Raw genomic sequence first — 27,946 nt, 5'->3', positions numbered from 1 at the left:
ATCTGTCTGCACCGGAGAGAGGAAGAGAAGGAGAGAGAGAGAGAGAAAAGACGGACAGATGGACAGAGAGAGACAAAGACACACTTGCAGTAACTATAATAATATCCATAGTGATGTGAATATGACTTATTAATACAGCAGAATAGTAGAAACAAGCACAGCTAAGGTGATAGATTATAATAGCAGCAGGGAGCGTCATGCAGGACCACGGCAGCAGGCACCACCACCATCAGCAGAAACCTGCACACAGGACCACGGCAGCAGGCACCACCACGGTCAGCAGAGACCTTCACACAGAACCACGGCAGCAGGCACCACCACCATCAGCACAGACCTGCGAGACGACAAAGCACAAACAACTCCGGGGATGAAGTTGAATTAGTAACATGCATTCTCATAGTCTCATAGCCTTTCCCTCGAAAGTCCCACCCTCTCCCCCCTCAGGCATGAAAATCACTCACCTTTCGGCAAAATTTGCCGTTTTGAAACCAAAATAGGTGACCTACGTGAATAGTGTAGATCCGAATATTTGGGGTTGGGGGGGGGGTGTTTGGACGGGCATGGAGGAGATTACCAGTGAACTGCGGACAAACGATGGAGTATTTCCCGGCCCTTTGAGTTGAAGCATAGAGAGTTTAACTGAAGCCTGTGTGAAACAGTGATTCGTGGCCGTGGTGGCCGATGTTGACCGCTGTCCTCTGATCTCAGCGTGCCCAATCCCGGCACGCTAGTGGCGCTTTTAGGCCTATTATCACTATTTATATCGACAAAATAAAGACAATATATGCACTCCTATGTCGCAGTTTCCTCGCCCTTTGAGTTGAAGCATAGACAGTTTAACTGAAGCCTGTGTGAAACAGTGATTTATGGCCGTGGTCGCCGATGTTGACCTCTGTCCTCTCTGATCTCAGCGCGTCCAATCCTGGCACGCTGGTGGCGCTTTTAGAAGAAGAAGAAGAAGAAGAAGAAGAAGAAGAAGAAGAAGAAGAAGAAGAAGAAGAAGAAGAAGAAGAAGAAGAAGAAGAAGAAGAAGAAGAAGAAGAAGAAGAAGAAGAAGAAGAAGAAGAAGAAGAAGAAGAAGAAGAAGAAGAAGAAGAAGAAGAAGAAGAAGAAGAAGAAGAAGAAGAAGAAGAAGAAGAATTACTTTATTAATCCCACACGGGGAAATTGGATTTTTTCACTCTTATTATTATACGTGTTACACACACAGACCCGAAATACACACACATGCACAAACAGGGCCTATACATGCAATTAAGGAGAGATGTTAGAGCGAGGGGGCTGCCAGTGACCAGCGCCCCGAGCAGTTGGGGGTTCGGTGCCTTGCTCAACAGCACCTCGGAAGTGCCCAGGAGATGAACTGGCACCTCTCCAGCCACCAGTCCACACTCCATACATGGTCCACACGGGGACTTGAACCAGCGACCCTACGGTTCCCAGCCAAGTCACCTATGGACTGAGCTACTTCCGCCCCTAATTTTAGGCCTATTGCCACTATTTATATTGATAAAATTAAGACAATGTATGCACTCCTATGTGGCTGTAGTGTTTTATCGTAACACGCTTATATTTTTCGGCCCCTCATTTTGAATTTTTTCGTCAACCGGCCTCAATTCCAAGTTAATTGAATAGCTCTGCATTGATATACTGTATATATTCATACTTTCTCTCAAAGTGCATCAGATTGATGCTTGTCGGGGGAGAATCCCACCCCTCCTCACCTTTTTTACCCCTGACCCGTTTTCATGCCTGCCCCTGCCTGACCTCTGACGCCCCCCTGACACGCGGTGAGAAAGAAATGCTACGTTCCAGTGTCTTGGGAAGTCCGAACTAGGCAAACCTCCTACTAGCTAACTCGAAGGAGATACCCCGAATTCGCTGTTAGGAGGTTCCAGTGCACTTTTCCTAGTTGGAGGTCTGAAACTTTGCACTTCCCATGGCACTTGAACGCAGCACGAGCAGCAAAATAGAAACGGAGCGGTGATGACAGGCAGAAAGGCATTTTATCAGAAATATATGAGAATTTAATATTGATGAGTTTCAACACCTGGTGGATTTATTTTACACTTTAGTGCCGTACGCTTATCGTGAGCACTTTAAGATTACAGAAGAGAAGAGTGTGAAAAATGCCAGAAAAGTAAAAATTGCTGCAACACACACGACTTGTAGCCAGGTCAAAGAGGAAAGCAGCCGCAGGAAGTCATGTTTCATTCATTCATTCATTCATCTTCAGCCTCTTGTCCCTGTCGGGGTCGCGGGGGGCTGGAGCCGATCTAAAATGACATCGGGCGTGAGGCGGGGTCCACCCTGGACAGGACGCCAGTCTATCACAGGACACATAGAGACGAACAGAGACAGACAACCATTCACACCTACGGGTGATTTAGAGTCATCAATGAACCGAACACCTGCACGTCTTTGGACTGTGGGAGGAAACCGGAGAACCCGGAGAAAACCCACGCAGACACGGGGACAACATGCAAACTCCACACAGAAGGACCCCAGCCGGGATTCAAACCAGGAACCCTCTCGCTGTGAGACCGCAGTGCTAACCACCACAGCACCGTGTCGCGGAAGTCATGGTGTTTTTGTTAAATGCATCCTAACGTTGCTGTTCTCTCAGACTCATCCTCCCTTTTCAGTGGCTTTCTCTTGTTTTTGATTTATAACAACTCTCTTGGTATCAACATGAAGAGAAAAGATGCTGCTTTGCTTTTTAACCTCAGACTAATTAGCATTTATTTAACATTCACGCCTCCTCCTGTGTTCCCTCCAACAGGTGAAGAAGCTTCAGGCCATTTTGAAGCCCATGATGTTGAGGAGACTGAAGGACGATGTGGAAAAAAACCTGGCGCCTAAAGAGGAGACCATCATTGAGGTGCAGTAGAGCTGTGATACAAAAAGTCTATTTCTATGTTTAAATAACACTTAAGATCATTCTTTTCTGCTGGAAGTTTCTTTTAGGGCGCACTCACACTGTCCTTCCGCACCGGGCCAAAGCAGGTTTTTCAGCTAAAGTCTAATTCGTTTGAAAAGTGTGAGTGCACCCGCTCCGCGCATAACTGCGGCCAGCTTGCCGTCCACGGCTCGTTTGGGAGAGGTGGGCTTTTGTAAAGCACGTTTACACGTGTACGAGCACGAGGCCTACGGCGGTTCTGAGGTCATTTCCTGTGCGCCTGTTGGGACATAGAAAAAAGAAGGAGGGACCATGCGCGGACATTTCAAACAATGGCGGCGAAAGGTTCACGTTGGTGTGATGCGGAGGTGGAGTGTTTACTGCAGATTTGGTCGATGAAAAGATTCAAAAACAGTCGACAAGACGCACAAAAACTCTGAGGTCTACGGAAAGATCTGGAAACAAAGCCACGCATCGCCATGACGTCATCAATGCGTGTGACGTGTTACGGCGTGATGACGTATAGGCAGCAAGAAGCATTCTCCGAGGCCCAGGTAGTGTGAGTACAAACGGGCCTGGAGGGGGGGGGCAAGGACCCTAAAGCACGGGGCGCGGGACGCACGCACAGTGGGAGGGCGCCCTAAAAATCAGAATTACTTTAATTACTTAAAGCACATGAGGATCTTCTCATTCCATCGTGTTTTTAATCACAACTAAATGATAAATTACATGAAATTGTCAATAAAACAGCATAAAATAGTCCAGTATGAGCTCAGTGTTTTGGGTTAATTAGAAACTGTGAATCTCCCCTTTATTCGTGAATATGAATGTGTTAACATGTCTGTATTTGGAAGATATCACAGGCATATCAGTGTCTATTGGTACCGGGGTGTATGCAGAAAACGTATTTTCCGCACTATAAGTTGCACCTAAAAACCTTCAAATGTCTCAAAAGCCGACAGTGCGCCTTATAATCCGGTGCACCTTATATATGGACCAATATTGAGCCACAACAGGTCTCGCAACTACGGTGAGCAGCCGCCGACTCTATTTTCCCCCGTAGAAGAAGTAACGCGCGGTGCATGTTGAGATATACGACTGTGTGAAGCGTGCCGTTTCATTTCCATGTGTGTGTTTGTGTAAAGAGCCCAAAATGGCTCCTGTTAAGAGACACGCTTACGACGCAGAGTTTACACTCAAGGCCATTAGTCACGCAGCAGAACACGGGAATAGAGCAGCAGCCAGAGAGTTTAACATGAACCAATCAATGGTGCTGAAGTGGAGGAAGCAACAAGACGACCTGCGCCAAGTAAAGAAGACTAAACAGAGTTTAGAGGGAACAGAGCGAGACGGCTGCAGCTGGAGGACAAACTCCAACAGTGGGTTGTTGAACAGAGAGCAGCAAGTAGAAGAGTCCGTACAATCACTATTCCACTGAAGGCAACAGCGCTAGCACGCCAACTTAACGGTCCTTAACGTGACCCCAGCCTCGACTGTAGCGTCTATTCTATGCGCCTTAAAATGCGGAAAATACGGTATTGGTTGGATGGTTCAAGTATTGTCCATTGTTCTACTTTGGAGAATAAAATCACAGTTAAATGTTTGATTTGCTGTTTGATTTGAGAGTGGGTGGAGAAAGATACACCTCCAATCACCAGCCTGTGCACTTAAACCACTCTTCTCCCCCTCCTGTTGCTCCTGCAGGTGGAGCTGACCAACATTCAGAAGAAGTATTACCGAGCCATCTTAGAGAAGAACTTCTCCTTCCTGTCCAAAGGAGCGAACCAGCACAACATGCCCAACCTCATAAACACCATGATGGAGCTCCGCAAGTGCTGCAACCACCCCTACCTTATCACAGGTGAGGACACACAGTCACAGAGACAAGGACAGACACAGCCTCTCGCTCACACACACACACTTTCACACACACACAATCAGCGACCTTGTTCTTTCCTTGTTTGTACGTGTGCTTCTTTATTGACACATCAGTTATAATGAGCAATTAATTAACGGTCTTTAATCACACAGCGCTTTGCGACGCTAACGTGTGTTGAACCAACAGGCAGTCAATACAACAAAGAGAATAGTGTTCATCTCTTACAGTCTTCTCGTCCTTTCTTTCAGGAGCGGAGGAGAAGATCCTTGAAAGCTTCAGAAAGTACCACAGTCCTGACGCGTTGGACTTCCAGCTGCAGGCTATGATCCAAGCAGCTGGTAAACTGGTGCTGATCGACAAGCTGCTGCCCAAACTGCTGGCCGGGGGACACAAGGTGCTGGTCTTCTCCCAGATGGTCCGCTGTCTTGACATCATGGAGGACTACCTCATACAGAGACGGTGAGGAGATGGAGTGGAGGGATGGGAGGGGAGGGTAGAAGAAAGGAAGATGACAGAGAGATGAATGAAGAATGAGGGGCAGCATTCGTCAGACAGGAGAGATCTAGAAAGATCTCATCTCATCTTCAGCCTCTTATCCGGGGTCGGGTCGCGGGGGCAGCAGCTTTAGCAGGGGACCCCAAACTTCCCTTTCCTGTGCCACATTAACCAGCTCTAACTGGGGGATCCTGAGGCGTTCCCAGGCCAGTGTGGAGATCTAATCTCTCCACCTGGTCCTGGGTCTTCCCCGAGGCCTCCTCCCAGCTGGACGTGCCTGGAACACCTCCCTAGGGAGGCGCCCAGGGTTCATCCTTACCAGATGATCCTGAACCACCTCAACTGGCTCCTTTCAACGCAAAGGAGCAGCGGCTCTACTCCGAGTTCCTCACGGATGCTGAACTTCTCCCCCTCTCTCTGAGGGAGACTCCAGCCCCCCTCCTGAGGAAACACATTTCGGCCGCTTGTACCCACGACCTGGTTCTTTGGGTCCTGACCAAGCTTTCATGACCACAGGTGATGGTAGGAACGAAGATTGACCGATAGATCCAGAGCTTTGCCTTCCTCAGCTCTCTTTTCGTCACAACGGTGCGGTAGAGCGACTGCAGCTCCGCCCCCGCTGCTCCGATTCTCCGGCCAAACTCATGCTCCATCGTCCCCTCAGTCGTGAACATGATCCCGCGGTACTTGAACTCCTTCACTTGGGGTAACAATGATTTACAACGTGCAATTTGATTTACAGATAAAGAGCAGACTCGTGACCATGGAGTACCAATCAGAAACACAGGCACTGTCCGGTGTCTCGCATATTTTGTCTTTTAGCGTCACGTGAAATGAGATCCACCATTTTCAAACCTTTTTGGACAAAGTTCCATGTGGTAGGAGCCGCAAAACTAAATGTTATTCCCCTTTGACATCAATAATCAACTTATTTTTGTTTTTTTCTGCAGCTACACGTACGAACGCATTGACGGCCGTGTGCGAGGGAACCTGCGGCAGGCGGCCATCGACAGGTTCTGCAAGCCCGATTCTGACCGCTTCGTTTTCCTGCTGTGCACCAGAGCCGGAGGGCTGGGCATCAACCTGACGGCTGCGGACACCTGCATCATCTTCGACTCAGACTGGAACCCCCAGAACGATCTTCAGGTGGGCAGAGGACGCTGTGGTTCTGCTCAAGAGACCAGAACGTTTAATCTGAGCTGTCAAACTGTGATGAAACAGAGGTCTTCTGTGCGATGATGGCCGCGGTGTTAGAGGTTTAACATGTAGTGGCGTTTATTATTCCTTTGGGACCGCACGTTTGTGACAGAGGGCGTGCTTCAAAGGACGAATCTGCCTCCAATAATGAAGTGAGCGCACAAAGTCACCTGAATCCTTCCCTCCGTTGATGCAGTGGACAAAGTTATTGAGATTTCAAAATACACTAAAAGGGAAATAATAGAAATGTTGGTAAAGCTATAACAAAATATGTCTGATAGCAACATTGATGAGAACAATGAGTATTTCCATCTCATCTTCATCCGCTTATCCGGGGTCGGGTCGCGGGGGCAGCAGCTTTAGCAGGGGACCCCAAACTTCCCTTTCCCGGGCCACATTAACCAGCTCTAACTGGGGGATCCTGAGGCGTTCCCAGGCCAGTGTGGAGATCTAATCTCTCCACCTGGTCCTGGGTCTTCCCCGAGGCCTCCTCCCAGCTGGACGTGCCTGGAACACCTCCCTAGGGAGGCGCCCAGGGTTCATCCTTACTAGATGATCCTGAACCACCTCAACTGGCTCCTTTCAACACAAAGGAGCAGCGGCTCTACTCCGAGTTCCTCACGGATGCTGAACTTCTCACCCTCTCTCTAAGGGAGACTCCAGACCCCCTCCTGAGAAAACACATTTTGGTCGCTTGCACCCGCAACTTCCTTCTTTGGCTCCTGACCCAGCTTTCATGACCATAGTCGTGGGTAGGAACCAAGACTGACCGGTAGATCGAGAGCTTTGCCTTCGTCAGCTCTCTTTTTCATCACAACGGTGCAGTAGAGCGACTGCAGCTTCGCCCCCGCTGCTCCGATTCTCCGGCCAAACTCACGCTCGCACGTGGTTCGGGATCATCTGGTAAGGATGAACCCTGGGCGCCTCCCTAGGGAGGTGTTCCAGGCACGTCCAGCTGGGAGGAGGCCTCGGGGAAGACCCAGGACCAGGTGGAGAGATTAGATCTTAATCTGATAGAAAGAAAGAATCTGACTAATCGATAACATTCATCTTCAGCCTCTTGTCCCTGTCGGGGTCACGGGGGGGCTGGAGCTGATCCCAGCTGACATCGGGCGTGAGGCGGGGTCCACCCTGGACAGGACGCCAGTCTATCACAGGACACATAGAGACAAACAGAGACAGACAACCATTCACACCTACGGGTGATTTAGAGTCATCAATGAACCGAACACCTGCACGTCTTTGGACTGTGGGAGGAAACCGGAGAACCCGGAGAAAACCCACGCAGACACGGGGACAACATGCAAACCCCGCACAGAAGGGCCCCAGCCCGGATGCAAACCGGGAACCTTCTCGCTGTGAGGCGACAGTGCTAACCACCAACCCACCGTCTCCCCCTAATCGAAAACAGCATTGATAGTTTCTATTGAAAGAAAAATGTTGTGTTTGTCCTCCTTAACCTATTGATTATGAAGTATATTGTTATATATTGCATTGTTTATATTTGTTTTAAAGACTAATATCTCTTGTGGGCCAGTGATTACACTTCCTGACATGTTGATTTAGCAGCTTTTGTAAAAAAAAAACAATCGTAAAAATGAATGAAATCATATTTCTGAAACTGTTTTCAAGGGAAATTGAAAAGTTTGGTGTTCATCTTTAATGAAGAAGGTCAAAACAAGAGCTCTTTACATGTTGTTTTTGTTGTTTTTATTATTATTACTCATGAAATAAACAGAAAAACACACTAATATCTTTTAAATATCCTCATCCTAACACCAAGTAATGGAATGTGCGTTAGTTATGATCAACTTGAATGGTTCAGCCCTTTTAAACATGTATTTTGGTCTGACTGTAAACATGCTAATAACGCATTATAACAACGTTTTGTTCTGTTTTGATCTCTTTTAACGCCCAGGCCCAGGCACGCTGCCACCGGATTGGCCAGAGCAAAGCGGTGAAAGTCTACAGACTGATCACCAGGAACTCGTACGAGAGGGAAATGTTCGACAAGGCCAGTCTGAAGCTGGGGTTGGACAAAGCCGTCCTCCAAGACATCAACCGCAAAGGAAGCCTGAACGGGGTGAGAGCGTGTTATTCCGTCTCCTGGGATGAGTTCGACTGTCGCACTTCACACGCTGTACGAGGGATAAAACGGCGTGAATTCTAACCCGTGGCACCTGTTTGCAGGTGCAGCAGCTTTCTAAGCTGGAGGTAGAAGATTTGTTGAAGAAAGGAGCCTACGGAGCACTGATGGACGAAGAGGACGAGGGGTCCAAGTTCTGCGAGGAAGACATCGATCAGATACTTCAGAGACGAACTCAAACCATCACCATCCAGTCTGAAGGGAAAGGGTCCACGTTTGCTAAGGTAGAAACATTAAAGTGTAATTCCTCCGCAAAATCATCCCAGGGTCGGCACTTAAATACATCAAATAAGCCATAGAGACAGTTGAGTCGCTAACAGCCGGATGTTGCTAACACTGATTAGCTCGGGGCAGTACTGTGAAGGCATTCAAAGGTCTATTTTAACCACTAATGCTGCTGAAAATAACAGCAAACCTCTGCAGCAGCATGAGAAGAGTCCCTACACACAAAACAAAGCACCAATGGGCTCCTTCCTTTACTATGAGAGAAGCTGGTACAGGGGCCAGTAGGTAAGTCTTTAAAACACTCTTTTAATAAACTCTGGCTTCACTAACTACGCTGTTGCTGCTTTGTTTTGTGTGTAGGGAGGTTTGCTGTTATTTTCAGCAGTATTAGTGGTTAAAAAAGACCTTTTAATGCCTTCACCGTACTGCCCCGAGCTAATCAGTGTTAGCCACGTCCGGCTGTTAGCGACTCTACCGGGTTTCTCCGTTAATAGTTGATGCACAAAATGGTTTATTTGATGAATGTAGGTGCAGAAAAAGACCCTGGGATGATTTTGCGCCTGAAGTAACATCTTTTCAAAATACTATTGGGGTTTTTTGTGGTTGCCTAGGGAGACGCTAACGAAGGGCTAACACTGATTAGCTCGGGGCAGTACGGTGAAGGCATTCAAAGGTCTTTTTTAACCACTAATGCTGCTGAAAATAACAGCAAACCTCTGCAGCAGCATGAGAAGAGTCCCTACACACAAAACAAAGCACCAATGGGCTCCTTCCTTTGGGTTTGACTTTGGTAATCCACTGTAATGGACTTTACTATGAGAGGAGCTGGTACAGGGGCCAGTAGGTAAGTCTTAAACTCTGGCTTCACTAACTACGCTGTTGGTGCTTTGTTGTGTGTGTAGGGAGGTTTGCTGTTGCCTGAAGTATCATCCTTTTAAAACACTATTGCGTTTTTGTTTGGTTGCCCGGAGAGACGCTAACGAAGGGCGGTGAACGCATTCAAAGGTCTTTTTTAAGATGTCTTTCTCTCTCTCTGTTTTGTCTTCTTAGGCCAGTTTCACCTCATCTGGTAACAGGACGGACATTTCTCTGGACGACCCCAACTTCTGGCAGAAGTGGGCCAAGATTGCTGAGGTGGAGATCGACTCCAAGTCTGAGAAGGTACGGAGAGATGGCCCCTCCATCCCAGAGCGTGTTTAAGAATGAGAGCAGCAGGAGGAACATATCTCCTTGTTTCCTCTGCTCATGTTTCCTCGTCTCTTGTTTCCTATCCTCATGTTTCCTCTTGTTTCCTCTCTTCTTGTTCCCTCTCCTCTTGTTTCCTCGTGTTTCCTCTCCTCTTGTTTCCTCTTGTTTCCTATCCTCTTGTTTCCTCATCTTTTGTTTCCTCTCCTCATGTTTCCTCTTGTTTCCTATCCTCTTGTTTCCTCTCCTCGTTTCCTCTTGTTTCCTCTCCTTGTTTCCTCGCCTCTTGTTTCCTCTCCTCATGTTTCCTCTTGTTTCTTATCCTCTTGTTTCCTCTCCTCTCTCGTCTCTCGTTTCCTCTCTTGTCTCTCCTCTTCCTCTTCTCCCCCTCATAACAGATGGGCTGCTTCAATGAATGATGCAAGCACTGCTACGTGCGTGTGCGTGCGTGTGCGTGCGTGTGCGTGCGTGTGTGTGCGTCACAACTCACGCCTTGAGTCTATAATATTGGCGCCCTGTAATGTGTACGTTGGTGTATTGTGTGTCTCCCCAGGTGTCCCACTCTCATTAGAAGATTAAACACAGACAGATCTCTTCTAACCTATTTCATCTTCCTACCACAAAGTCTTTGTTTATACTGTCTCACCCAGGAGTCGTTGGTGATTGACACGCCTCGGGTGAGGAAACAGACCCGTCACTACAACTCCTTCGAGGACGACGAGCTGATGGAGTTCTCGGAGCTGGACAGCGACTCGGAGGAGCGGCCGTGCCGAACTCGCCGCCTTGGCGAGCGTACCCGGCGGTACCTTCGTGCCGAGTGCTTCCGGGTTGAGAAGAACCTCCTCATCTTTGGGTACGTGGCTGCACATATACTCCATTTACACTCTGCAGAAGGTAACGGGAAAAAATATTCCCGTTTCCAGGCTTCCTCTTTCACACGTGTAGCACCCAACAGGAGATTCTCCGTGGCAGACTTGTTCTCACTAAGGGCGCAATCACTGTCCTTCCGTCCCATGCCCAAACAGGTTTTACGGGTGAAGTCTAGTTCCTTTGACCAGTGTGAGTGCAACGCTCGCCGTCCACGGCCCGTTTTGGAGAGGTGGGCTTTAGTAAAGCACGTTTGCACGTGCACGAGGCCTACGGCGGTTCTGACGTCATTTCCTGTGCGCCTGTTGGGACATAGAAAAAAGAAGGAGGGACCATGCGCGGACATTTCAAACAATGGCGGTGAAAGGTTCACGTTGGTGTGATGCGGAGGTGGAGTGTTTACTGCAGATTTGGTCGATGAAAAGATTCAAAAACAGTCGACAAGACGCACAAAAACTCCGAGGTCTACGGAAAGATCTGGAAACAAAGCCACGCATCGCCATGACGTCATCAATGCGTGTGACGTGTTACGGCGTGATGACGTATAGGCAGCAACAAGCATTCTCCGAGGCCCAGGTAGTGTGAGTACAAACGGGCCTGGAGGGGGGGACAAGGACCCTAAAGCACGGGGCACGGTGCGAAAGGACAGTGTGAGTGCGCCCTTAATGTCTGATTATTATTATGTGAGTATTTCTGTATTTACTCGATATCTTCGGGGTATTTTAAAGGAAATAGGAAGTGTATACTTTCATCGTTGTTTGATGTGCTGCTAAAACACATGAAGTAAAAAATAAACACTTTATCTCTATCTCTCTATATCTATTTTTAGTGAAACCAAAATGACTTTTGTTTCCTCGTGAATTTCAGGAGGCAAATATTTTGAACCCATCTGTTTTCACAAAACACAAACGAACAAAACCCACATTTATGAATGAGATTGAATCAGCGGACCTTACAGCAAATGATGAGGGAGATAAACAGACTTTATTTTTGGTTTTCTTTCCTTTCTTTGTTTTTTTTAACCGGCTCACCGGCTTTGTGTGCAGAAAAACCGATTCAGTCGGCATTTAATGCACAACAACCGAATCGCTCGGCGTTTGTAGAACAACCGAATCGCTCGGCGTTTGTAGAACCGAATCACTCGGCATTGAACGCACGACGACCGAATCACTCGGCATTGCGTGCAGAAAAACCGATTCACTCGGCATTAATGCACAACAACCGAATTACCCGGCATTGAATGTGGCCCTGTCGGACCACTCGGAGGAATCCTGATTTCCGCGGTGACATCCGCAGCACTTGGAGATGGCGCTGCCCACAGCGGAGAAGAATCTGCGGATGATGTTCGACTCCTGTGGTGTCTTCAGGTGACGCTTGACAGAGGAGGCAATGAACTTCTCAAGTGCTGGTTCCCCTAGTTTTAGGGAGATCAGCACCATTTGTTCGTTGCCCCACTTCTTGCAAAGGTCCTGGAAGATGGTCTTGTCGAGGTTCTTGAAGGTCTTCTGGGTGGCGTGGAAGTCTACACCGTCGACCTTTGCCCATATGACCTCAAACAGGTGCTTCATGATGGCCTCGGGGTTTGAGCAGGTAAAGGTCACTTTGTTTTTCCTGTATGCCCGCCCGACCAGCTGCTCCACAAACGCCTCGATGAACTGCTTGTTTCTTTCCTGCTGCGCCGCAAGTTTGGCAAGTGTCTCTTTAGTTACTGAGACGGTCGCTCCACCGGTCGATGCTTTACTCGATGCACCAGTCAACGCAGGCAAGTGCCCCATGGAGGGTGTGGTTGGTGACTCTATAGGAGGCATTAACTCACTGGCTGTTATACCTGTGATCAATCTGTCACTGTGGGTGTTGACCTGAGTGTTCATCCACCAACTCATCAGTCCCAGGAAACTCCACGCTCTGTCCTGGATCTCAGCGTACATGTCAGCATCTGACTGAGGAACATGCACTGTCCTGCAGACTGTTCCTGACGTTCCTGGATTCATCTCTGGTTCTGTTCCATTTGCGATGTGTCCGTAGAGGAGATCACTGAATTCCTGTGTGAATGTCTGGACTTTGAGAGGGGAAATGTTCTTGAATTTTGTCAATTCCCAACCTTCATTTCCATCCATTAGTTTTTCACCCTCCTCGGCCAGCAGAGAGGGAACGAGGTCTGTGATCTGCTGCGGTGATTTCCTGCTTTCTTCTTTGGGGTCCAGGTCGAATTTGTCCACCACTTCTCTCGCATTACGAGTGATCCATTGTCTGGCAAAATACTTTGCATAAAAGGCCTTGATCTTCTTCTCTGCTCTCTTCCTAAACCGAAGGTCCTCCTTCTCAGTTGTTGGACTTGGGACGTCTTTCAAACTCCTCACATCATCGGCAATGTCTTCTACGACAGCCTCGATGTCAGAGGAGCTTTGGGATCGCAGCGTCAACTCAGAACGCGACTCTTCGTCCAAAAGAGGTTCAAAGATTTGAGTCACCTCCTCTTGGATCAGGTCTCTAATCCTGTCCTCTGGTGTGGCCTCCACCGGGGCTTCTGTGTGTCCGTGGTCATCGTCTTCTAGGTCTTCTGGGTCTTCTGGGTCTTCTGGTTCTTCTGGTTCCTGGTCGTCTCTGTTTGGGTCTTCAGGATCTAAAGGTGTAACTGGTGTCTGCCAGCGCTCCTGATCCTTGGGGTTGTCCGGATCCACAAGTGAAACTGATGCCCGCCTGTGGTCTGATGACTTGATGAGTTTTTCGGGGGAGGTGGTCTGAATCGGTCTTCTCCTCTTTATGAAAGGTGTTTTGACCCTGGCTGTGAGGGCCTTTAACAGTTTGCAGACGTATTCAATCATAGTGTTCAGCCTGCGGGGGGGAGTGATGCGGTGTGTGCTTGCCAGAGAAGAGTTGACATGTTCTGAAATGTCTCTGCTGAGCAAACTCGACAAGCGATTTGAGTTGATACCCTGGATCGGGTTCTTGATGTCCAGAACGTCGGAGAAACTCTGTGAGACAGCGTCCCCCACACAGGACTGAATGTCCTCCACAGACACTTTAGTTTGGCCCTGGAGAGCTCTTAGCACGGCTTTGGACAAGGACCGTATTATGTCCAGCAGCAGTTCGGCCAGCACAATTTTAGTGGCATCATCTGCGGTGCCTGTTTTCAACAGCTCCAGCTGTTCGGGGGTTATCCTTTTGAAGTAGGATTTGATCAGGTAATTGCACAAATCCACGGCTCCTGACTCCTCCGTCTGTGGCGATGCTGGTCTTGAGAGGGCCATCGTGGCTGTTGTTCCTTCTGAATGCTTTGTGTCCTGAATGTCCGTCGAAGAATCCCTGTGAATAAGCGAGTTATTGTCCTTCCTGGTCGAAGCCACGTGAGCTCGTGTGCAGCAGCTGTTCAGGTCTGGAGGCAGATCGAGAATGTGCCGGAACCCTCAGTGATCTCTCATTTACATAGAATTATGATATCACAAAGGCAGTTCTTTAAGCTCCGCCCCCTCAACATCAAAGCCACCGCTGCTAGGCAACAGCGGAACACTCTGGCTGTTTGTTGTTTTTCAAACAATCAGTGAATGAAATGATTTCCATTTGTATTATTGTTATTGTTATTGTTGTTATTATATAAAATAAAAGGCAGCTTAAGCTAGCAGTTTCCATTGTTGTGGGAATTTTGTTTATGTTTAATTCATAATCTACCAAGCTCCTCTCCTGTGGAACCAACTCCCAAGTGTTAATCGAAATACAGACACTGTCCCCATATTCAAGTGTAAACTTAAAACGTTTCTCTTTGATAAATCTTACAACTACGAGCCCTTAGCATTGTTGTTATTGTTAAGATGAGTTTGTTCTGCTTCCTTAATGATGCTGCTATAGGCCTAGTCTGCCGGGGATAATACTTTTCCTGATACTCTGAGCTTCTCCCCTCTCTGTCTGTATCATTCATGTCTCATCACTGCATGTTACAAATTCAACTTCTTCCCCAGAGTTATTTGCGTCGTCTCGCAGGTCTCTGCTGATGGTGGTGGTGCCTGCTGCAGTGGTCCTGCATGATGCTTCCTGCTGCTATTATAATCTATCACCTTAGCTGTGCTTGTTTCTACTGTTCTGCTGCATTAATAAGTCATATTCACATTACTATAGATATTATTATAGTTACTGGAAGTGTGTCTGTCTCTGTCCATCTGTCTGTCTTTTCTCTCTCTCTCTCTCTCCTTCTCTTCCTCTCTCCGGTGCAGACAGATGTCCGTCCTCCACAGAGCTGGGTCTGTCTGACGTTCCTGTCTGTTATAGGGAAGTTTTTCGTTCAATTCAATTCAATTTTATTTACAGTGCCAAATCATAACAAAAGTTATCTCAGGACACTTTACAGAGTAGGTAAAAACCACACTCTATGACTTATTTATGATTTACACAGACCCAACTATTCCCCCGTAGAGTACGGTGGCGTTGAAAACCTTCACTATAACAGAGAGGAACGTCAGACAGACCCAGCTCTGTGGAGGACACACATCTGTCTGCACCGGAGAGAGGAAGAGAAAGAGAGAGAGAGAGAGAGAGAAAAGACGGACAGATGTACAGAGAGAGACAAAGACAGACACAAAGACAGAGACAGACACACTTCCAGAAACTATAATAATATCTATAGTAATGTGAATATGACTTATTAAAACAGCAGAACAGTAGAAACAAGCACAGCTAAGGTGATAGATTATAACAGCAGCAGGAAGCGTCATGCAGGACCACGGCAGCAGGCAACACCAACATCAGCAGAGACCTGCGAGACGTTGTCACCGTACTCTACGGGGGAATTGTTGGGTCTCTGTAAATCATAAATAAGTCATAGAGTGTGGTCTTTACCTACTCTGTAAAGTGTCCTGAGATAACTTTGGTTATGATATGAGACTGTAAACAACATTGAATTGAATTGAATTGTTGAAAGCTCAACAGTGAACGTGAATGAAGTATACAACAGAGAAAATACTGTGAAGTGTCTTTCAGCAAATAAGATATTACGTTTATTATCTCGATATCTTTCTCCTTTGTTCCAAATCTAAATTGTTTAACCTCTCTCTCTGTTCGCTGTCTTTCCAGATGGGGTCGGTGGAAGGACGTCCTAAACCACGGTCGGTTTAAATGGCACCTGGCAGAGAGAGACATGGAGGTGATCTGTAGGTAAGGAAAGCAAGTCTCAGAGTCAGTCATAGCTGTAACGTCCTGACACTTAACCTGCGGGCCATCGTTGTAAGAGAATAGCGTGGAATAAAAACATGCAAATGGTCTTTGTTGTTGTGTTTTGCAGGGCTCTGCTGGTTTACTGCCTGAGACACTACAAAGGTGACGACAAGATCAAGAGCTTCATCTGGGATCTGATCACACCCACCAAGGAGGGCCAGGACCAGGCTCTGCTCAATCACTCCGGTTAGCATTTCACCTGTTACGTAGCACCATCGTGTTTAGCTAACGCCACCACTTCAGTTAGCATCATATCCACTAATTTAGCATTGCTCTCCTAATGCACACGATGCACAGTTTCAATGACAAAAGGATGCAGCAGGACCAGAGATGTACCGTATTTTTTGGGATTAAAAGTCGCTCCGGAGTAAAAGTCTCAGCAGCCGCAAATGCAGAATAAAGAAGGAAGAAAACGAATATTAGGGCGCACTCACACTGTCCCTCTGTACCGGGCCAAAACCGTTTTTTCAGCTAAAGCCTAGTGCGTTTGACCAGTGTGAGTGCAACCGTTCCGCGCATAACTGCGGACAGCTGGCCGTCCACGGCCCGTTTGGGAGAGGTGGGCTTTTGTAGAGCACGTCTGCACATGTACGAGCACGAGCCCCAGCGCCGTCGTATAGGGGGGAAAGGTGATGACAATTCTAAGGGCCCACACACTGCTCCAGTAGCCTCTATGACAAAATGATTATGCACTGAACTAATATATATTCATACGAATGAATCCGAATTAAAACAAAGCCACAAGTTGTACAATACTCTATATATATGTTTATTCTATTCAATAACCCCCCTGGCCCCTTCTTAGAAAATGGTTTGGTCCACACCGCGGCTCTTTCTTCCCGGGGTTCTTCCTCATCGGAATTAAGTGCTAGCCGGTAGAGAAGCTAACTGCAGCAGAGTCAGTATGCCCCCCAAAAAACACAAGTCTGGACACCAGAAAAGAGTTGAGAAAGAGGTCAGGTGTAGGAACAGCAGAGCAGGGGCCCAAGACATCAAAACCTTTTTTTTTAAGAATGGTGAGAGTAAACTACCGAGGGCGGCTTAAACAATTAGCCTGCTTGTTCATTCATTTAATGTCTGTAATATTACCTTTGACGGGGCGCAGGCTGGAGCCTACGCTAGCTGTCATCGGGCCCCGCTCTGGACAGGTCGCCAGTTCATTAAAAAAAAATCGCCAGGTCATTGTAGAGCGACGGTTCCTAGAGTAGTTTTAACTGAACGTTACTAATTTAGGGGCTACCACCATAGACATATAAAGAGTAGATGCCGCATCGAACGTTGGGCCGCGAGAAATGCGGCCCAACGTTCGATGAGGCGTCTACTCTTTATGTCTATGGCTACCACCGTGACTGTGTGTTTCGCACATAACACTGTCGGACAGTGCTCCAGTAAGCGCCCATTCAGAGGCTGCATTCAATTGTATTATGACCCATTCAATTTCTACTCAGTAATTATGAGCATCTGACGAAGGTCAGTTACGTTTTCATGATGTGTTCAATGTGGTCTTGTAAAATGTGTCATTAGTGGGACATTTGAATAGTCTAAATACAAAAAAAGTTAATTGTTCAAAGATTTGTCGTTGTTGTTCTGTTTTTTTGACAACAACAAAGTAAAAAAAAGACTATTTAGAATTTTGGACAGTTTACACTGACTTTTGAATGGTTTAAAAATATTTTATCCATATCAGGACTTGAACCAGTCACTTTCTGGTTCCCAAGCCAAGTCCCAACGGACTGAGCTACTGACGCCCACCATCATTGTATATAATATATATAATTTTACAATAAACCTTTATCCTACTTTATCCTCTGCTGCTCCAGAATCAGCAGTGCCTGCTTCATCTGAGTTTGACCCCACAGCAGAACACTGAAAAACAATACAATTGAAGGTGGCAAGGAATAGGGTAGAGGGGCCCACACCGATATTCTTTCAGGGGGCCCAGAATTCCTAGCAACTGCCCTGACGAGCCCTACAGCAGTAGCGTTATGTCCGCCTGTTCGGACATAGTAAATATAAGAACGGACCATGCGCGGACATTTAACAACAACAACAATGGCGGCAAAAGGTTCACGTTGATGTGATGCGGAGGTGGAGTGTTTACTGCAGATTTGGTCGATGAAAAGATTCAAAAACAGTCGACAAGACGCACAAAAACTCAGGTCTACGGAAAGATCTGGAAACAAAGCCACACACACGCGATCAATGCGTGTGACGTGTTACGGCGTGATGGCGTATGGACAGCAAGAAGAATGGGCCGGCCCTGGCAGTGTGAGTACAAACGGGGCTGGGGCGCGGGGGGAGAGGGAGGGGGGACAAGTACCCTAAAGTCCGGGTCGCGGTGCGGGAGGACAGTGTGAGTACGCTCAGATAAATAATAGCCCCGGCATGTGTCGCACCCCCACGGCCAAACTATGAAAAAAACTGCGACTTATAGTCCGAAAAATACGGTATATCGTTTTAATATTCCACACCACCATCAGCTCGGTTGTAGATGTGGTTGGGTTATGCTAATTGTGGCTATTTTAGCCTCAGACCACTATCCTGCAGCGGAGATGAGCAGTGGGGGACAGAGGTGTGTGGAGAGCTCACTTCTTTTGAACGCCACAGTCTTCAAACCCAACGCACGCTGAGGATGTTCATCAGACTCCACGCATTCAGGATTTATTCTACTTTAAAAGTTAATCCTTTGACGTTCATTGTCGTGTTTTATGTTGGATGTAAAGTTAACCTTGTAGCTCTTGAAGCTCCCACTCTGTCTTAAACTCTTCTAACTCTACGCTCAGTAATGAAGTGGATGTGCGTCCTCTGTGCTGCAGGTTTATCAGCTCCCGTTCCTCGGGGCCGGAAGGGGAAGAAGCTTAAGAATCAGCTGAATGTTCCTGAGGTGAAGAACGCCGACTGGCTGGTCCACTGTAACCCGGAGGTGGTGCTGCAGGATGAGAGCTACAAGAAACACCTCAAACAACACTGCAACAAGTCAGTTTATACATGAACTCATGACTAACTCTGATTAACAGCAGTCTTACGGTGCCCTTACACCGTTTCCTGCTTCCGTCTGTTCCCGTCACACACATTTAAACTGCGGCAACACATGAAGAACGGCACATTCATGAAGTTTAAATGAGGATTATCTTTATAAGACCTCCTCATTCTTCTACAAACACCTAAATGAAAGTGTTGTTGGACCAGAGGGGGGAAAAACAGGTGTGTGTGTGTGTGTGTGTGTGTGCGCAAGTTGTTCTGGCTTCTTGTTAAACACACTGGGAGTCTGCTGGTGCACTGGAAATGTGCCTGTTATTCAGGGGCATGTTATTACAGCTTGTTCCACACATACTGTGAATAAGTGTAACTGAGAGCGAGGTGAGCGAGTTGGTCAAAGAGCAGCCCCCTCGCTCTGACATCACTCTGTTGAATGAATGTCTATAGGTTCGGTTTATGTGTGATTACAGAGAGATAAAGTAAAGTATCTCTAATATAATTCCTTTATTGTCATTAAACGACAATATTAAGATGCAACCTTGATGCATTCACTGTGCATTCACACAAATAAGTAATAGAGAAGAATAAAAATAGGAATATACATAAATATAAAAACATGTAATACACCAGGGCTATTCAATCGGCGGCCCCTGGGCCGGGTCCGACCCACAAGGGATTATTTACTGGCCCTTTGGGTAGAGGCCTCTGTGAAAGGGTAATTTGTGGTCGTGGGGGCTGATGTTGACTGCTGTCCCCTCTGATCTCAGCGGAGGTTAAATCACCGCCACAGTGACTCTTTCTACTCTGAAAAAAAGAAAGGGTGACACAGAAAGTATTTGATTATAACTGTGACCGTGAAGCCTTTGTTTACTCTGCAACTAGTGTATATTGTTGTTTAAAGGTAATAACTTGATAAGGCACACACACACACACACACACTCATCTTCAACCGCTTGTCCCTATCGGGGTCGTGGGGGGGCGTGAGGCGGGGTACACACTGGACAGGACGCAGGTCTATCACAGGACACATAGAGACGAACAGAGACAGACAACCATTCACACCTACGGGTGATTTAGAGTCATCAATGAACCTAGGGGAGAGGGAGGGGGGGACAAGGACCCTAAAGCCCGGGGCGCGGTGCAGAAGGACAGTGTGCGCCCTTGGTCAACCGGCCTCAATTCCAGATTAATTGAATAGCCCTGCTATAGACAAGATATATATATATAGATATAAAGAAGTGGATCTACATATATATAGATATACAGGTAATACTGTTGAGAACAAATAGGAACAGGGTGCAGCTGTGATGTTAACATCTGTGCAGTGTGTTTTACATATATACATAAATAAATACAACGTTGACCTGAATTGGAGCATGCAGTTACTGCTTTGGTTGTTCAGTTGCAGTGACTTTAAACACCTCAGCATCTTTCTCTGTGGTGCGTTCATGATACAAACTACGACCCCTTTCTCTGCTCAGGGTGCTGCTGAGGGTGCGGATGCTGTACTACCTGAAGGTGGAGGTGTTGGGTGAGGCTGCCAATCAAGCTCAGGAGGGGATACCTGCCAGGTAGAGTTAAAGCGGACTGGAGCGTTTGATCAGACGCTTTGTTGATAATCTGTCCTGACGCGGGAGATTGACGTGATGATTCATTGATTCACTAATGTCTTCCTGCAGCGTGAATGTAGAGTCGAGACACTCTGAGCGACTGAGCTGTTTGCCTGTTTTCAGCGCCCTGACTCGACGCTGCCAACACTTGACACTGACTGACAGACTCATTGTTTGCGTGCATGTCTGTCTGTTTGTGTCGACAGTAAACTCGAGGTGTCACTACCCGACATCGACTACATAGAGATTCCAGCGACGTGGTGGGATGCAGACGCTGACAAGTCTCTCCTCATAGGAGTGCACAAACACGGTAAGGGACTGGTGTCAACGCAAAGATAACTCAGCGGTTACTGGCTTCAGATGAAGAGGAGTTGAGTCTCTCAGGGCACGAACATCTGTTGTTTATACAGTATATAAGTGAAGTGGATTTTTGTTGTTGTTGTTCAAACACTTGTGTGTGTGTGTGTGTGTGTGTTTGTCCATCATTGATACAGGCTACGAGCGTTACAACGCGATGCGTGCAGATCCAGATTTGTGTTTCCTGGAGAGAGTGGGAATGCCAGATGTCACAGCACTGTCTTCTGAACAGGGAGGAGGGGAGGTGGCCTCCGACATGGCTGACAGGTACTCACACACACGCACGCACGCACGCACGCACGCACGCACACACACGCACACACACGCACACATTCAACATGAACCTTGCTGAAACTGCTGTGTGCGTCTTCCCACACAAACGCGTCAGGAGCACTGCCTACCTTTCTACATTGCGTTTGTCGATGATAATGAGCATAAATAATTCATTCATCTTTAACCGTTTGTCCCTGTCGGGGTCGTGGGGCGGGCTGGAGCCGATCCCAGCTGACATCGGGCGTGAGATGGGGTACACCCTGGACAGGACGCCAGTCTATCACAGGACACATAGAGACGAACAGAGACAGACAACCATTCACACCTACGGGTGATTTAGAGTCATCAATTAACCGAACACCTGCACGTCTTTGGACTGTGGGAGGAAACCGGAGAACCCGGAGAAAACCCACGCAGACACGGGGACAACATGCAAACTCCACACAGAAGGGCCCCAGCCGGGGCACGAACCGGGAACCCTCTCGATGTGTTGCAACAGTACCTCACAGCGTCGTCTGTTAGTTCTAGAGCTTGAGATTCTGTTCACGAAACCGAAAGTGGTTTTAAATTAAAGCTTAAATAATAACTGTTCATTAGAAATGTTAAAAACACACAAAAACACATACAAAAGAGTGTGTTCCCTGTGTATACGTGTCTTAAACCAGATTTTGACTCAAGGATGCTCTTTAAAGTTTTGTTTTGATTGATTTTATTCATGGTTTATTCACACAACACAAGTATAATGATAAAGTGAAAACACTTAAGTGTAACATGTGAACAACAACAACAACACAACTTGCAACACAAGACAGTCAACATCAACTCTAAAACATGCACTTTCCTAAAAAGCCAGGAACAAAACGACATTTATAAAAACACAGACGGCTAAACAACAAGTCATTGCACAGTTTATTATGAACCTGTTCCATAAAGAAGTGATGACTTTACTTACCTGACTCCTGTGAGCAGCAGAAGGCTGTTCCACATTTAGGGCGCACTCCCACTGTGCGTCCGTCCCGTGCCCCGTGCTTTAGGGTCCTTGTCCCCCCCTCCAGGCCCGTTTGTACTCACTCTACCTGGGCCTCGGAGAATGCTTCTTGCTGCCTATACGTCATCACGCCGTAACACGTCACACGCATTGATGACGTCATGGCGATGCGTGGCTTTGTTTCCAGATCTTTCCGTAGACCTCGGAGTTTTTGTGCGTCTTGTCGACTGTTTTTGAATCTTTTCATCGACCAAATCTGCAGTAAACACTCCACCTCCGCATCACACCAACGTGAACCTTTCACCGCCATTGTTTGAAATGTCCGCGCATGGTCCCTCCTTCTTTTTTCTACGTCCCAACAGGCGCACAGGAAATGACCTCAGAACCGCCGTAGGCCTCGTGCTCGTACACGTGTGCACGCTCGTGCTCGTACATGTGCAAACGCGCTCTACAAAAGCCCACCTCTCTCTGACGGGCCGTGGACGGCAAGCTGGTCGCAGTTATGCGTGGAGAGGTTGCACTCACACTGGTCAAACGCACTAGGCTTGACCCGAAAAACCTGTTTTGGCCCGGTGCGGAAGGACAGTGTGAGTGCGCCCTTACACACATCTACATTATAAGAGTTTATGCTGAGCGTGGACCGTTGTTACCTGAGAACACACATATTGAAGAGCTTATTGATGATATAGTTTATAAGGTGCAGCCCCTGATGTTCTTCCCTGAGCTGTCCTACTCTTTAAATTAATCACCAACAACATAAGTTCAAGGAGATGCGTTTTACAGATTAACATTATTTTCTGCATCACCTGCAGTTTGCTCCTACGTTTAGCTGACGAACCACTGAACTAAGCAGAGCATGCATAATCAAAATGACACTGTATCTATAAGACCCTTATCCGTGGATGGACTGAATGCTCCTGCCAACAATGATCACAAAGAGATGCTACATGACAATAGACACAAAACAACTGAAAATAGATAAAAATGATGACAAAGACATGCAAAATTATTAAAAATAGATGCCAAACCACCAGAAAAAGATGCAAAATGATTAAAAACAGATGCAAAACCACCACAAAAAGATGCAAAACCACAAGAAGAGATGCAAAATGACTAAAAAATAGATGCAGAACCACCAGAAAAAGATGTAAAATGATTAAAAATAGATGCAAAACCACCACAAAAAGATGTAAAATGACTAAAATTAGATGCAAAACCACCACAAAAAGATGTAGAAGGATTAAAAATAGATGCAAAACCACCACAAAAAGATGTAAAATGACTAAAATTAGATGCAAAACCACCACTAAAAGATGCAAAATGACTAAAAATAGACACAAAACCACCACAAAAAGATGCTAAATGACTAACAATAGATGCAAAACACCACAAAAAGATGCTAAATGACTAAAAGGGATGCAGAACCACAAGAAAAAGATGCAAAATGACTAAAAATAGATGCAAATCCACCAGAAAATGATGCTAAATGAATAAAAGGGGATTCAAAACCATCAGAAAAAGATGCAAAATCACTAAAAACAGATGCAAATCCACCAGAAAATTATGCTTTATGAATGAATGGGGTGCAGAACCACCAGAAAAAGATGCAAAATGACTAAAAAAAGATGCAAATACAGCACAAAAAGATGCAAAATGATTAAAAACTGATGCAAAACCAACAGAAAAAAATGCAAAATGACTAAAAATAGATGCAAAACCACCACAAAAAGATGCAAAATGACTAAAAATAGATGCAAAACCACCACAGAGATGAAAAACAATTACAAAGACGTACAAAAAAACGAACAAATGGAAGAAAAATGACCAAAAAGAGAAACAAAAAGACTAGAAAATGACTCCTACATAGACAGAGTGGGGGGCCTTTCACATGTCAGAGACCAGGGGCCACAAAGAGATGACAAAATGACCACATTGAGGTGCAAAATGATGTAAAACCCCACAAAAAGATGCAAAACAACCACAAAATGATGCAAACCACCACAAAAAGATGCAAAATGACTAAAAACAGATGCAAAACACCACAAATAGAAGACAAAATGAACAAAAACAGATGCAAAACAACCACAAAATGATGCAAAACACCACAAATAGATGCAAAACAACCACAAAATGACAACAGGGAAGTGCAAAATGTCTACAAAATGATGCAAAACACCACAAATAGAAGACAAAATGAACAAAAACAGATGCAAAACAACCACAAAATGACAACAGGGAAGTGCAAAATGTCTACAAAACGATGCAAAACACCACAAAAAGATGCAAAATGACTAAAAACAAATGCAAAACACCACTAAAAGAAGACAAAATGAACAAAAACAGCTGCAAAACAACCACAAAATGATGCAAAATGACTAAAAACAAATGCAAAACACCACTAAAAGAAGACAAAATGAACAAAAACAGCTGCAAAACAATTACACAATGACCACAAAATGATGCAAATACGACAAAACGATGACAACCGTCTCATCATCTGTCCACGCCCAACAAAGGAGAAAGCTAAAGAAGTGGCACATGCACGGCCACTTCCTCCTTCCACCGGTCATCACTCCTGTTACTCCCTTAATAACGTTCACAGCAGGAGGTGTGAAAGTCGCATCCTGCCCGTCTCTAATGTTTGTTTATATCAACACTGCCACCTCTCCGCCTACACGCCTGCTTTACATACTGTGTGCGGAGAACAGGATTGTAGACACATGCAAAGGGCGACATCAGGGTCTAATTAAGCGGATAGCGAGCAGATGTGCAGACTTACACTTAGACGTCTCTTTAAAAGAAGATAAGTGTGCAGGTGTGAAAGAGTAGATTATTAATGTCACAGTGAGCGGCTCCCACTCCTTCTGTTCTCTTTGTTTCCTCCTCCCCCCGAGTGAGGAGTTGTAGGGCGCCCTCCCACTGTGCGTCCGTCCCGTGCCCCGTGCTTAAGGGGCCTTGTCCCCCCCTCCAGGCCCGTTTGTACTCACACTACCTGGGCCTCGGAGAATGCTTCTTGCTGCCTATACGTCACCACGCCGTAACACGTCACACGCATTGATGACGTCATGGCGATGCGTGGCTTTGTTTCCAGATCTTTCCGTAGACCTCGGAGTTTTTGTGCGTCTTGTCGACTGTTTTTGAATCTTTTCATCGACCAAATCTGCAGTAAACACTCCACCTCCGCATCACACCAACGTGAACCTTTCACCGCCATTGTTTTAAATGTCCGCGCATGGTCCCTCCTTCTTTTTTCTACGTCCCAACAGGCGCACAGGAAATGACCTCAGAACCGCCTTAGGCCTCGTGCTCGTACACGTGCAAACGTGCTCTACAAAAGCCCACCTCTACCAAACGCGCCGTGGACAGCCAGCTGGCCGCAGCTAGACGCGGAGCGGTTGCACTCACACTGGTCAAACGAACCAGACTTTACCCGCAAAACCTGTTTGGGCACGGTGCGGAAGGACAGTGTGAGTGCGCCCGTAGAGGATGACGGCCTGAGGGACAGAGGAGTTCTTGAGCCTGTTGGTCCTACACTTGGGCAGGAGCAGCCTTCCACTGATCAGGCTCCTCTGGGTGCTGATGACGGTGGGCAGGTGGCGGCTGCCATTGTCCATAATGTCCGGCAGTTTGTCCAGTGTCCTCCTCTCTGCCACCGTCACCAGTGAGAATCCAAAGCTGCGTGATTAAAGTCTACAGAGATGATCATACATGCCTCAGGGTGCTTTGTCTGCAGCCTCGCAGTGACTGAGTGGATCTTGTCACAGGCAGTGGCTGCGTCGCTCTGGGAGGGATGCAAACACAGACATCACGTGACTAAACTCCCTCATACTCCCTAATATGGCCGCAGGCTAGCAGCTAGCAGCTTAAGGCCCTGGCAACATGAGACTGTCTTTACTGAGATGTGTCCTGGGTTACACCAGCGGTTGTTCACAGACATGATGAGTCCCCTACCTTTGCTTTTTCCACTCGCTTTTGTGTCTCTGTCGGCTCTCACGCCAGTGAATCCCGGCAGGTCCACAGGTCCAGCTGCTCTCACGCGGACAGCTCGTTGTTCTTTTTCGGCAGCAAGTTCACATTCCCCATGATTTTGGAGGGAATCGATGGCTAATAGCGCCTCCTATTCACTGCTCGCCCTGCCTTTAGCTTTAGGACGGGGTGCCATATCCCTGCTCGTCCCTTTGTGCGTAGAGCCAGCAGTTCCTCTCTTGAGTAATTTAGAAAACTGGCTTTTTGTTGCATTTTAAAGTGAGATATAGGTTAGGATATATACATAAAACCCACACAATCTCCTCACAAGAAGAGTAAAAAAGTAGAAAGAAAGGTTAAAATATGGCAAAATAGCTAAAACCGGAGCGCTACTGGAGAGGCAGCCGTCTCCTACAGCGCCAGAGAAACACTATTCTGGGTGGCTGCGGATCAGAGGCAGAGCTGGCCGCCTCCGTTCTTATCAACAGTTCGATCCCCGGCTTCTCCAGTCCTCATGTCGTAGTGTCACACTGAACCTGCGCATGTGTGTGTGTGAATGTATAGACCAGGGGTCTGCAGCCTTTACTATCAAAGAGCCATTTTGCCCCCTCTTCCAGCAGATACAATGTGTCTGGAGCCGCAAAACATATTTGATGTCACAGCTTATAAAGGTTAATATATAATCATTGTTACCTGTCCTAAAATTGTGGTTGTTCGCTAATTTTTCACCACATATCGAGCATACAGGTAAGCAATCAATGTTGGCAGTGAAAGCAAATTGATCTCTCCACGCAACTCTCTATTTTTTTCTGAAACGTTTTTTTTGGGGGGGTGTATCCACGGTTAGCCACGGTTAGCACGGTTAGCATGCTAAAAGCACAGGTCAGAACTCCAGATTAGCTGGGAAAGGTGCTGAGCATTAGCCGTAGCATGTGACGCATATTTTAGTTTCACTTAATATCTTTAAAAAATCACCTTGAACTCCCTTTGAAACATCGTCCACTGTGCAAACAACACATCATTTATTTCCATGTTTTTTTTTGGCAAAGCTGCAGGGAGCCACTGAAAAGGGACCCAAGAGCCACATGAGGTCCAGGAGCCGCGGGTTGCAGACCCCTGGTATAGACTATATCAGTACAAGTTCATTTACCGCGTATATAGAAAACTGACTGACACACAGCTGCAGGTGTATTTCCGTAAAGTATTACATTTTTTCCGTACCCTACCACTGAACTCTAACAGAAGTATGGTTTCTCCATCCTCTCAAGTCAATTTTCCGGTACTTTCACTGTACTTACGACGAGTCTTGCAAGAACAACCAACACTGACGAAAGCAGGAGAGGAGGAACTGAGAAAAAAGGGGAGAGTGCAGACACAGTGTGGGAATACGCATTGTTCTGAGTGCTTCTAATGCTTCGGCTGACAGCAGAGCCATGAAGATGAGACGTTCACACGCATTTGAACACAAAGCTTTGATGCTCCTTCCTGAACGTAATTGAAGCTGTCGTTCGCTTTATTACCTGTTCAATCTGAAGCGGGTCCCTGCGGAGCAACAGGGACTGTGTGGCAGGAAGATCTCCCGGTATCAAAACGTTAAACTCGGCAAGCTTTTCCAATACAGGTTTGGAGGAATACGCAGCAGCAGAAGGATGAATCGGTGCAAACGGAGGCCGCGCTG

The 27,946-nt window shown here is 46.8% G+C and overlaps 1 protein-coding gene across 2 annotated transcripts in view; it reads left to right on the top strand.

The window, feature by feature from the left end:
• chd6 (chromodomain helicase DNA binding protein 6) overlaps positions 1-27,946 on the top strand; it is a 149,945-nt gene that overhangs the window by 94,630 nt on the left and 27,369 nt on the right. For both annotated transcript variants that reach the window (XM_083939713.1, XM_083939712.1), the window contains exons 16-29: positions 2,780-2,878; positions 4,601-4,757; positions 5,024-5,234; positions 6,221-6,416; positions 8,386-8,550; positions 8,658-8,837; positions 9,889-9,999; positions 10,674-10,876; positions 15,955-16,035; positions 16,163-16,281; positions 18,912-19,071; positions 20,556-20,645; positions 20,891-20,994; positions 21,179-21,308. In XM_083939713.1, the coding sequence (XP_083795839.1) occupies positions 2,780-2,878; positions 4,601-4,757; positions 5,024-5,234; positions 6,221-6,416; positions 8,386-8,550; positions 8,658-8,837; positions 9,889-9,999; positions 10,674-10,876; positions 15,955-16,035; positions 16,163-16,281; positions 18,912-19,071; positions 20,556-20,645; positions 20,891-20,994; positions 21,179-21,308 (2,006 nt within the window). The remainder of the gene's footprint in view (positions 1-2,779; positions 2,879-4,600; positions 4,758-5,023; positions 5,235-6,220; positions 6,417-8,385; positions 8,551-8,657; positions 8,838-9,888; positions 10,000-10,673; positions 10,877-15,954; positions 16,036-16,162; positions 16,282-18,911; positions 19,072-20,555; positions 20,646-20,890; positions 20,995-21,178; positions 21,309-27,946) is intronic.

This window comes from Echiichthys vipera (genome assembly GCF_963691815.1).
Source record: "Echiichthys vipera genome assembly, chromosome: X".
Classification (NCBI taxonomy): Eukaryota; Metazoa; Chordata; class Actinopteri; order Perciformes; family Trachinidae; genus Echiichthys; species Echiichthys vipera.
This window is presented reverse-complemented; position numbering and strand designations above follow the sequence as displayed.